General features: G+C 54.3%; 1 protein-coding gene across 3 annotated transcripts in view; it reads left to right on the top strand.

Annotated features, from left to right (window-relative positions):
* NRTN (neurturin) overlaps nt 1-12,089 on the top strand; it is a 125,262-nt gene that overhangs the window by 85,787 nt on the left and 27,386 nt on the right. For 2 of the 3 annotated variants that reach the window (XM_075902998.2, XM_014575602.4), the window contains exon 2: nt 11,099-11,333. In XM_075902998.2, coding sequence (XP_075759113.1) covers nt 11,126-11,333 — 208 coding nt within the window. In that variant the 5' untranslated portion in view covers nt 11,099-11,125. The remainder of the gene's footprint in view (nt 1-11,098; nt 11,334-12,089) is intronic. The other variant, XM_006127278.5, reaches the window with a different exon arrangement.

Raw genomic sequence — 12,089 nt, 5'->3', positions numbered from 1 at the left:
GCCAAGAGCTGAAAGGAAAAGGGAGAACGTTACGAGCCAGTTCAGGGAATTTAATGGTACATAGTAAGGATGTGAAAGTGTAACTGTGTACACAGTTAATGTGCATGGTTACACACACGCCCCCGGTACGCACAGGGTGCCGACTTAAAAGCTGTCTCCCTGTGCGTACCGGGTCCCAGGGAGTCACCTATCGTTCACGTTGAAATTTTCAGCAGTTACACGCTTAGTTAATTAAACACATTTTAACACAGAAATGTCTGTGTTAAGTCAGATTTGCAGGGGGCGGGTTCAGAAATCTATTGGGGGAAGTGATCTGTTTCTTAGTGGGGGGTTAATACCCCCGCCCCCGTTTTGCTACCCTTGTTAAAGGCCTGATTCCCAGTTGCCCTGCCTGTTGGGTGCTCAGTTGCACCCAGGCTCGCAGATCGTAGAGCAGAAACGCAGCCAGATCACACCTGCCTCGATTTAACTGTTGAATCCGACCCGAACTCACGAGCCGTTTTGGAATGCCACAAAAAAAAAAAAAAAAAAAAAAGAAGCATTCTTCCGCCAAATTTCCATTAGCTGCCAAAAATTTCACCTGGCTCCCGGGAGTGCGTTGCTCAGTTGATTCTCCCGCGGAGCCAGCAGAGGGCGTGTAGGGCACGTTGTGTCCCCGATCCAGTCTGAAAGGGCGGTCGGGCGCTTGGGATCACATTTAGAACCCACTGACTCCAGCCTCCGGCGTGGGGATCACCGTTTTTTCTTTGGTTTTATCAGGTCTGGCTGGAGAGGGAGAGAAGGCGGCAAGCGGGAGAGCCATTCGCAGTTGGCCACCTGCCCCGGGGCCTGGTGGTTGCAAGGAGGAGGGGGCTGATAACCGCTGGAATTAACGCGGCAGCACATGGTTTGGGGAGACCTGCTGAAGCATTTGTCGCCGGGCCAGATGCTGGGAAGCAGTTTCCTAGGGGTGAGCAGCGGACAGAGGTGGCTCGCTTCGGCCGAGCCAGCTAGCATTTTCCAAAAGGGCCTAAGCCCCTGCAGCCTCAGACTGAACCCCTCCCCCCCATAAGCGATACGGTTTTGCCGACTTAACCCCCGGTGCAGACGGGAGGTGGGTGGACTGCAGCAAGTGAACGTCTCCACGGGAGTGCCACGGCAGGGCAGCTGCTGCCATACTAGCCAAGAGACAGCCTTGGCTCCTAAGTCTCCAAATCCCCGATGAAACCGTTGCCTTTCCTCCTGTGAGAGGGGGTGTGTCTTACATCACGTGGCATGACCGTGGCTCCAAGGCACTGGACTGTTTGTTGCCTTTGAAACTGGGGGGAGGTTCCTAAATCACCGAGGCACCTGGGGAAATGTTGCCCCAATGCAAACAAAGCACCACAGCAGCTACTGGACGCAGGACAGCTCGTGAAGCCAAGCGTGTTGTTGGACGAGGCGAATGCGGAGGGGAAACCGACGGGCTTTGCTACTGACCTGTGCGTGGTTTGCAGAGCCAGGCCGGGACCGCAGACAGAGCCGGTATTAGGGGTGGATAAGGACCGCATTTTGGCCCAACCTCCCGAATCCTTTCCTCCCCTCCCCCAGGTTTCTCTGCTTACTTCCCGACCCCCCTTATTGATTTATTTATTGCTTGACAATGTTTTGTCCGGTATTTTTTTTAAACCATCTGGCAACCCTACAGGAGAGCCGGGCAGTCCCCCGAGGCCACCGATTGGTTAGGACCAGCCCTGGTGGTTCGGCACTGCAGACGTGCAGAGCACAGCGCCGAGGTGTGATCCTGGCGCCGGAGAGCTTCTCGTCCGCCCTGGTCCCCGTGGTGCGGGGAAAACAAGAAGCCGGGTGGCTGGAGAAATACGTGGAGGCTGGCTGAGGGGTGTGTTGGCCTGCAACACAGAATAGCTTATTAGTTCCTACAGGTTGAACGTCTCTAGTCCAGCACCCTCGGGACCTGACCGGTGCCAAACCAAAGAATTTGCCAAACCATGGGAGGTCAGTACTGTCGAGGATTGTTACCAACACTTCAACTGCTTAGTGGGCTCTTAGAAGACATTGCGGGGTAAATTAGAGCTAAAGAACAGCCACTCGTCCTGGCTCTGTGTAAACAAACTTTACGGGACCACGGGAAACTTGGCCGCACCCATGACAAGTGGACATCCAGCTAACTAAAATCATGCTGAACCACGGATGTTGATGGCCCAGCGCGTGCTGGACTAGAGAGGTTCCGCCTGTAGTTTGCTTTGTTTTGTTTGAAATGCTGTTTGTCAGGGGGTGTAAGGGGACGGCCCGGCGGGGTGGCTGTCTTGAGGGGTGATGGGGCAAGTTGGAGCTATGCAAGAGGCTAGGAGGAGTGGGAAATGGCATGGTGCTCTGCTGAGGGAGGGCGTTTCTAGGAGCAAGGCACAGCACAGACGTTAGCCCTTCACACCCTTAGGCTGTGCCTACGCCGTAGTTAGACACCAGCAGTGGACTTTTGGGCTGAGCTGTGGGACCAGCCCCGCTCGCAGTACCATAGAATCGTAGAACTGGAAGAGACCTCAGAAGGCCATCAAGTCCAGCCCCCTGCTCTAGGCAGGACCAGTCCCAACTAAATCAACCCGGCCAGGGCTTTGTCAAGCCGAGACATAAACACCTCTAGGGATGGAGACTCCACTACTTCCTTAGAATCCAGGCTCCAGCCTGAACCCAAACAGCCCCATCATCTGCACCCTGCATACCCGAGTCAACTGGGCCAAGCTAGCCCCTCGTTGCCATTTGGACACCCTCTTCCGGCCCTCGTTGAGGGTGTGGGCCAGTGTCCAGGACAGTAGGTACCAGGGTGAGAGGCAATACAGGGCCCCCTAAACTGGGTCAGCACACAGACGGGTCATCAGCCTGTTCCTGCTTCTGCCACTGGCTCGTGTGTGGCCTGGAGGTGCTGGCGGAAGACGGGGTGTGAAGGGGGCAGAGGTGGAACAGGCAGCACCCAGAGCCTGAGTGGGAGGAGGGTGGGTGCGTGAGGCACTGTGCCAGGGCAGGGGTGGGGGATGCCGGCGTGGCAAAGGCATTGGGAAGGGGGCAGGGAGGTGATGTGGTTGGGGCCACAGCGAAGAGGATGGGGATGGAGGCTGCGGCTTGTCGGCAGCCGTTTCACCGGCTCATTGTGGAAACGGCCAGTCCAGTGCGGAGAGACACTAGGACGTGTCAGGCTGGAAGGGGCCGCGAGAGGTTGTCTCGTCCTTGCCCCCTGCGCTGAGGCAGGACCAAATAAACCCAGACCGACCTTGGCAAGGGTTTGTCCACGCTGCTCCTTAAACCCTCCAGTGGCGTGAATCCCTGTGGAGCCTGTTCCGGAGCTTTGCTCCCCTGAGAGTTGGAAAGATTTTCCTACGGTCTGCCCCAAATCTCCCAGGGGCAAATTAAGCCCGTTCCTTGGGAGCACAGGGAGAAAAAGTGATTGGCGTCTGCTTTACAACAGGCCTTCGGCTCGCGGAGGGCTGTTCTCAGGTCACCTCCCTGGGCTAAGCATGCGGGACATGGCCCAGGGGAGGGCTGGGGGAGGCAGCGGCTGTTGTTAGTGGGAGATGGGCCCTCGGGGGTGGGCTTGGCAGCCTCCCTGGCACATTCTTGGTCCATACAGTCGGCATGATCACTAGATCAGATGCTCTCTCCTGGCATTGCTTCGATCCCATCGTAGCCACGCCTCAGTGCTGAGGCTGGACAGCCCCTCTCCAACCCTGACCACTGTTGATTCACGGCTCCAGCGTGGATCCTGTTTCCCTGCCATCCTGTGTAGCCCTAAACTGCAGGGCTGTGTCTACACTGGCTGCTTGAATTTCCGCAAGAACACTGACGATCTCATGTAAGAAATCAGTGCTGCTTGCGGAAATACTATGCTGCTCCCGTTCGGGCAAAAGTCCTTTTGCGCAAAAGGACCAGTGTAGACGGCTCAGATTTGTTTTGCGCAAAAAAGTGCTTTTGCAGAAAAGCGTCCGTGCCAATCTAGACACTCTTTTCCACAAATGCTTTTAATGGAAAACTTTTTCGTTAAAAGCCTTTGCAGAAAATCATGCCAGTCTAGACGTAGCCCAGGTGTTTTCTGTTTAGAGTTAAGCAGCAAGCTGGGGCAAGGCCCCAGGACCCTTCCAGAGCCGTGGAATTGACAAGGAAGGCTGGTAGGTTCTCTGCTGTGAACCCCACGCGCGGCTCATAGCTGGGGCTGTCACCCCAAGATGGGGCGGGGGGGGGCGCAGTATTTCCTGTAAGTGGAACACTTGGGCAGCCACCCAGGACAGATTAAAATGCTGCCCAGCTGATTAGCAGAGCGCCCACTGCTAGCAGCATATGTTTCTCTTGGTGGTGCACATTTGCACATGCCCCGCTGCACAGAACAAAACTTATTCTGCACACAGATGGGAAAAGTTAGAGGGAACATTGGTGGGGACTCCAGCTCAGGGCCTGGCTACCGCTGGGGGAGGTGGGTTCTGGCTGGGGGGGAGGCTGGTTTCTGTCAGGGAGCTCCCCCCGGAACTGAGCTCCAGGGAGCCGAGCTAAGCATCCAGGTATGAGTCGGGCCCCGCACCTGGAGCAGCACGCTCAGGCTCTCAGCCCCCCATGCTACCCCAGTGCTCCTGGCGACGACGTACCGCCCCGAGCCCTGTGCACCACTGCGGAAATCCCTGCGAGGGCTGCGAGCGGAGCTGCCCCAGGCCAATGTAACTGTGTCATGTCACCTGGGACTTGACCTGGCATTTCTGCTGAGGCTGCCTGTGCTCGCCAGCTAAAACGCGGGGCTCTGGCAGGCGAGAATCCCCGCGCCCTCGTTACCGTCGCTCCGCAGAGCTGTGTGGGGGCGAGCGAGCGCTGCCCCGCGGAGGCCAGCCAGGTGCTCGCAGCCAGAACTGCGTGTGTGTGTGTGTGGGGGGGGGAGTGCGTTCCGGGACAGCTTCTCGGCCTCCCTCTCGGCTCCCTGCGCCCACAAAGCAGGAGGGAGCCCCCATGGCGCTACCCAGGCAGCACTTGCTGTGAGATCCAGACTGGGCCTGAAAAGGGCAGCACACCCCTTCCCGCTCCTGATCTGTGCCCTGATCAGCACCGGGTCGGCAGCGAGGTCATGGGAGCCCCCCGACTCTCTCCCTCGCAGCACAGCCCCTGACCCCGGCGTCCGCCGCCTTCCAGGCTGAAGAGAGGCCTGTTTGTGTGGTAGCTTGGCGTGGCTTGGGAGGGGGGGATTGGCTGGGGGCAGCCGCGGCGTGTGTGGCGGGGTGTGGGCGGAGGGCAGGAGGCCAGCTCAGGGGAGCTGCGTGTGTGTTTGCTCTCTCATTTGCTTATTGGCGCTGTGGTTTTTTAATGAGACCCATTGCTACATGCTAGGTGCCCAGAAACCTAGTGCTCGGTGCCCAATATATAATTTATTGGTATTATCATTGGGCCAAGTCCTGCGGTTTGTTTAGACTTTGGGCAGGCAATACTGCTGTTAAAGTCCGTGGATCTGCTTCACACTGGTGCAAAAGCCATTAGCTGTTCAGAAGGCCTTGCTTTGGATCTGTGTTTGCATTCGCTAGCAAGCCGCCTTTCTGTGCCAGGTGTAAAGGGGAGTTAGGATCCATGCAACTCAGATCCACGTGGGGACTGTACGGTTTGGCCCATAATGAATGCTCGGTGATTAAGAATGGTTGGTAACGTACGCAAGACTCTCCGTTAGCTGGAGAATAGGGAGCAAGGCGTTTGTCGACTAGAACGGACCGGATGAGGATTTCTCTCGTTTCCCCTTTTAAACGAATGCTTTCAGCTGTAGCACAGCTCTGGAAAGGGGCTGTAAAAAATGACACCGTGGTGAGGCTGTGTGTGTCTCCCCAAGACTCCTGGGACTTTTCCTAATTTCCTTGTCAATTCCCCCACTGCAGAGACGGTAAGAAAAAGGCGCATCGACACTGCACCCTGGCCTCGAAATACGCTATGCAGTTTACCCAGTTCTGAGGATGTGGTGAAGACCAGGACTTTAACAGGGTTCCAAAAAGAGCTAGATAGATTCATGGAGGGATAGATCTATCAATGACTATTACCCAGGATGGACAGAGATGGTGTCCCTCGCCTCTGTCTGGAAATAGATGACGGGATGATCCCCTGTTCTGTTCACTCCATATGGGGTATCTAGTATTGACCATTGTCGGCAGACAAGATACAAGGCTAGGTGGACCTTTGGTCTGACCCAGAATGACTGTCCTTATGTTTTGTTCTTACTTTGAGTTAATTTTGAAAAAGCATAGTTCAAAATGTGGTGCTGTCTACACAATGCCAGATTTGGAACTAAAGCGCTATTCCGAAACATCCCTTAACCCCCGTGGAACGAGGACCACAGGGACTCCGGAATAGCATGCCCGTTATTTTGAAATCTACTTAGAAATAACAGGCCGCTTTAAAGACAAGGAATAGCTATTTCAGGATATTTCTGATATCCCGAAATAGCTCTGCAGTGTAGATGTAGCCTACGAGGCTACCAGGTCAAAATTAGAGCGGGACGAATGGTAGATTTTTTTTTTTTTTGGTTAATTGGCTGTTCCAAAAAAATTAATTTTGGATCAGGCCAACAATTAGGGTTGCCAGGTGTCCAGTTTTCACCCGGACCATTCGGTATTTGGCTCCCCTGTCCGGTTAAAAAAACCCAGAAAATACCAGACATGTGAAATGTCCGGTATTTCCTGTTTCCCTCGGACGGAAGCCCGGTGGGGACAATTTTCCCCTGTCTCGTTGGGTGGGGTGGGGTGGGGGGGAAGGGTGTGAGGAGCACGGGGCCATTTAAAGGTGCAGCACCCCTCTTTTTTTTTTTTTTTTTTTTTTTTGCTTAACTTTGGTTTCCCCCCTTTTTTTCCTCAACAAAATTTTTTCCTGGTGGGTTTTTTTGGGGTGGTGTGGGAGGGAGGGGTGTCTGGTATTTTTTGTTAAACCATCTGCCAACCCTACCAACAGTGAAAATACATGCAATTTCTCTCCAAACTGAAAAAAGTCTAAAATAATTTAAAAAAAACCTCAGGTTGAACAAACGGTTTCATTTTGGCGAAACCCGAATGTTTTGCTTTTGCGTTTGCATGGTTTTTTTTAAACATGTCATGCAAGAACAGTTTGCAACAAAGTCATTGCAAACCAGCAAATCAAAGCACTTGGTTTTGACAGCCCTGAAATGTGTCGATGTCTTTGGGATGATTTTTTGTTGGTTGCTTGAGGCAGTGATTCATGAAAGGTCTTGATGTTGCCAAAGCTGCTTTTCTCTCCGCAAAAAGTTTCTTCCAAATTGTCTCCCAGTTTGCATCAGAACCCAGGAGTTTGCCCAGGTGTAACTGCTGGGAACTTTGTAGACCAAAGGTGGGCAACGGAGGCTAGTGAGTGGGCCGCAGGAGTGGCCCTCCATCTCGGGGGGAGGGGGGATGCTTGTCATAGCCAAGATAGCCTCCTGGGATTAGGGTAGTTTTGCTAACTGCATTTGCATGGTTAGAATCTGTGCCGATTGCACTGTGGCAGCGCTTTGATTGGATGCAGAGGGAGCGCACGGCTCTCCCAGGTTTTGTTGGATGTAGTCAGCCCAGTCCTTTCTGCTGCCCTTGCTCTACATGCGTGTCACTCCGACAATACCGGTTGGAAAAAAACCGGCAGAGATGGAAATGGGGATGTTAAACTTAGCTGAATCAATGAATTGACGGATTTTCCATCGACCAGTCGATAAGCAGGGGAGCTGCAGCGGAGTTAGCTCCCAGCCCCGGGCTCTGCCTTTTAAGTGTATTAAGAGCTGGCGGGCTGACGCGCAGCAGAGGGGACCCCGCGTGAGCGGGGACAGCTGTTTCCTGGCTTGTGCTAAGTCTCTCTCCTGCCATCCCCCCCCCCCCCCGTGTTTTAGCCTTTTCAACATATTAAGAGCCTGACGGCTTCTGAAATAGCTGATTCCCAGCTCACTCCCCCTGCTGTGCTCCAACCTTTTTACATTTAAGGCTGAAGCGCAGCAGGGGGGACCTGGTACGAGCCGGAAATCAGCTGTCCTGGCTCGCACCGGGTCCCCCCCCCCCCCACTGCACTTCTGATTTTTAAAGGTATTAAGAGCCGGCAGGTGTGACCCAGCTCTTAATAATACCCTGGTGGCTCTTAATACATTTAAAAAGCAGAGGCGCGGCGTGAGCTGGGCTCGAGCCCGGTCTCCGCTATCCCCCTGCCTCCTGTGGCTCCCCTCCCAGCACCAGCTCCTACCTCCTCCCCTCTCCCCAATTGAGGCAGCCAGTGAAGTGGGGAAGCAATTAGTCGAGGGACTAGTCGACTGGCCGATACGCTTTTGCTTATCAGATAGTCGACTAGTTGTGATGGCGCGTCGGGTTTTTCCCCGTCTCCTGCACCCCCATAATGGCACGTACAGACTCCACCAGCTAGTAGACTAGAGGGAGTTTGTTGCTTCTCCAGGATACAGCACAGCACAGATGTAATCCGGTTACAGGAACTGGGGCTAGGAGGCCTCAGTGCCCCCCTTGAGATGGGGGGTGGCTGGGCCCTACAATCCCAGCCCCCTCCCTAGCTCCTTCTCCCCTGCTTCCCAGCCAGAAAACTAAAGACCGTCCCTTCCAGCCCTGTCTCCCCCACTCCCCCCCCCCCCCCCCGCCAGGGGCGGCATCCCACCTTCCTTTGTTTCTCTCCCTGGGGGAAACTGGTAGAACAGGTTACCTTCCTGTCCTTACCTTCCTGTCCTATCAGCTACTCGGCTGGGCCGTGGTACAGGCAGCAGCCAGTGGGGGTCACCCCACTACCCAAGCCTAGCAACCAGCAAGGTACCCACACTACGTCACACTAGTTGCTTGCATCCCTAGATGGAAACCAGCCGAATTTGGCACGTTGGCGACCGCAAACCATACATCTCCCAGGCCACACGCAGAAGCCCAGGGGTGCTGCATGCGGCCTGCTGTTGCAAGCAACCCTGTTGACAACGTTCCAGGAAGAACAGACTCTAGCTGACTCTCCCGTAGCAGAGCTGTCTTTGCAGGGCAAACCCTAGTAAAGAGCAGAGCAGCTTGTTTTAGGGCCGGTCTCTCTTAAAATGCTGGATCGGCTCCGATGCCCCGATGCAGCAGTGCCGCTGTAACTCTCCAGTAAAGATGCTCTACCCCAAGAAACAATCGCCATGGTGGTAAGAGAAATTCTCCTGCCCTTCTGGTGCTGTCCACACCAGCATTTAGGTCAGCGTAGTTACGTCAGGTAGGGGTTGGATTATTCAATTCTAGGTAGCCCTGATCAGCACAACAGAATTCCTCTGGTATAAGTCTCTAAGGCCATGTCTACACTAGGAAACTATTTAGAAATAACTAAATTTGACTTAACTCCCAAAATAACAAAATCGAACTAGCGCGTCCACACAACGGGGAAGCCTCAAAATGAGTCCGAGGCAGGCTCCGTTAATGTAGGCACGCAACCTCAACTTAGAGCCCCAGGAAGCAATGGAGAATAATTACTTCGAATTAGCCTGGGGAATAGTTATTTCGAAATAATGGTACCAAAGCGTCCACACTACCGTTATTTTGAAATAACTATTTTGAAATCAGTATTCTTCCTTGAGGAAAGCAGGAGTACAGATTTCAAAATAAGTGCATGTTCTTTGGATGCTCCCCTTATTGATTCAACCTCGGGGGGTTTTTTGAAATAAAGCCCTAGTGTAGACCAGGGCTTACAGAGCTGGTCAGAAATTTTTCAATAAACTGTTCTGCTGAAAAAATGTCAAACCCTTGCAATTTTGTTGGCAAAATAGGACTCATTTTGCAAAATCTCCTGACCTGAGAAATTCCGGGGCGGGGAGAGGGCAGGGGAAGTGTTCTGAAATTGTCAGAATGCCCCCCGTGAACATTTTTCACCTGAAAAGTTCCAGTGACCTGAGCTGAATCAGTTTCTATCTTGACAGTCCGACTAGAAAGTAGTTTTAAAAGAGAGAGGTTGAAAACAAAATGCTTCAAAATTTTCAAAACAAAATGATTCAACATTGTCAAAATCAAACGTGTTAATGGGCTTAAACCAGGTGTTTTTTTTCTGGAGGGTGGGGGGAATTTTTAGACCTCCAACACGTTTGAGATGTTGACTCTTCTTCCCCATTCAGGTTGGGGAATTCTCCTGAGATCTCAAAACTGCCAGCTCTAGTCGCTGCTGGAAAGGGGACGAGCCTTCGAACCCTTTCTCCACCCGTTGGTCTTGTGTGATACCGGTGCACGGTGGGTGGGAACAGGGCTAGTGGCTCCAAATGGCATTTGCTTTGCACTGGAGTAATTGACTCCAGGAGGCCCAGTGCAAAGGAGGGATCAGGCAAAAGGTCTTTGGAAAAGAGGCGACGTGTGAATTGCTTCCGTGGGTGGATGTTGGCTGCTGCTTCCGTACCCATCTTGTGCCGGAGACAGGGATCAGACTTAGCGCTCCTGCTTAGCACTCACATGCTGGCTGCTCTGGCTGGGCTGAGGGGTTTTTTGGTGCTGAATTATGGATATTTATTTGGAAGGGAAACATGCTGGCCCCCAGATCTAGGCTAGACTGCGTTGCCGGTGGGAAAGGATCCATCAGCTGCAACCCCAGATCGACCCTGCTCGCTATCCGGAATTGGTCACTCTCCTGCCTTTTGAAAGGTGCAGCCGAGGTTTCTCCTGCATCCAGACAGCTCAGTTGGGGGTCTCTTGAGCAGCTCCTGTGTCCTGCCCCCCCTTCCTAGGGCGCTCACGCGCGTGCGTGCGCCCTCCTTCCCCCGTCTGCCCTTCCTAGTGCTCGGCCCAGTTGTGCTGATTATCTCCCAACGCCCTCTGGCCCACACGCAGAGCAGCCTGCTGCCGCAAGGGGAAAGCGACGTGTGGGCTCTGTGGTCGAAAGCAGGGGGCTGTGACGCAGGACTCCTGAGCTCTGAGTGGCTGCCAGGCTGCCTGGCCCTGTGCCTCAGTTTCCCTCTAAGGCAAGGAGGGAGGGAGGGGGGAGTCTGAGCGGAGGAATGCGTGTGATTGCTCTGAGATCCCCGAGGAAGGTTGCTCGGCAGCTCATGCCGCGCCCATCGTGCCCGGGGAGCTGGCCGCGGGGGAGGTGCAGCGGGCCCGGGGGCAGAGGGTTTTTAATGAGGATGTTTGTTTTGCCTGTTTTGCAGAGTTTCAATGTTCTGACTTGCTCTAAGATGAAGGTATGGAAGTTTGCAGCCATTGCCTCGATGCTCCTCAGTTCCATGTTGTCCGTTTTAGTTTGTAGAGACATGCTCAACGGACGCCGGACACACAGCCCCTTCCCTCCCTCGCCGTCACGCTCTGCCTCCTCTTCTGCCTTGCCTGCAGCTCCACGGAGACACCCCCGCGCCCTGGAGCCCCGGGACCCGCTGCTCTCTCGATGTAAGCCACAGCATGCTTCTGCCTTGACTCCATCCGCCGGGGGAGGGCATCCACTCCGCTGGCCAAGCAGGGGGGCGGGGGCAGCGTTTCTTCCCCTTGGAACGCATGAGGCAATGGTGTGATGGTGCTACAAAGGGCGTAGAGTGGGGGGGGGGGGGGCTTTTGGGGGTTGGGAGCTGCTGATCCACTGAAAAATCAGTTGGGAGCTGCACGAAAAACTTACTTCACTGTCGTGGCCCCCGACGGAGAAGGGGGAAGACTCTCCCCACATTCCGCCACACAAAAGAGCCTGGGTGGCCCAACCTAGTAGATTTTGTGCGTGCCAGCCCTGCGGTGGGGCGAAGGAAGGGGCGGAGCACCAGCGCAGGATCTCCAACGCTGGGGGTGTCCCCTGAGACTCAGGGACCGGATCCAGGCAAGCTGGGGGCTGCATCCATCCCCTGGACCTCAGGTTCCCCACCCCAGGTGTAGAGTGTGTCTACATTGCAGTGTGAGCTTAGGGTTAGAACTCCAGATCAAATCGAACCCTTGCCCGTCTGCACACAAATCGTGCTAACCCGGAGCTCAGAGCCAGGGTCTCAGGAAATGTTCCCGCTAATTTTTTCCATCCCTAGGTGGATTTTTTCCCCACCTGTGTGCGGAATAAATTTTGTTACGTGCACCAAGGCATGTGTGAATGTGCACTACCCGGAGAAACACAAAGCTAGCTGTGAGCTCTCTGCGCATCAGCCTGGGCGGCATTCCTCCTTTGCAGCC

This window comes from Pelodiscus sinensis, chromosome 32, assembly GCF_052426305.1.
Source record: "Pelodiscus sinensis isolate ZL-2025 chromosome 32, ASM5242630v1, whole genome shotgun sequence".
In the NCBI taxonomy this organism is placed as follows: Eukaryota; Metazoa; Chordata; order Testudines; family Trionychidae; genus Pelodiscus; species Pelodiscus sinensis.
Note: the sequence above shows the minus strand (reverse complement) of the source record. Positions and strands in the feature narration are given on the sequence as shown.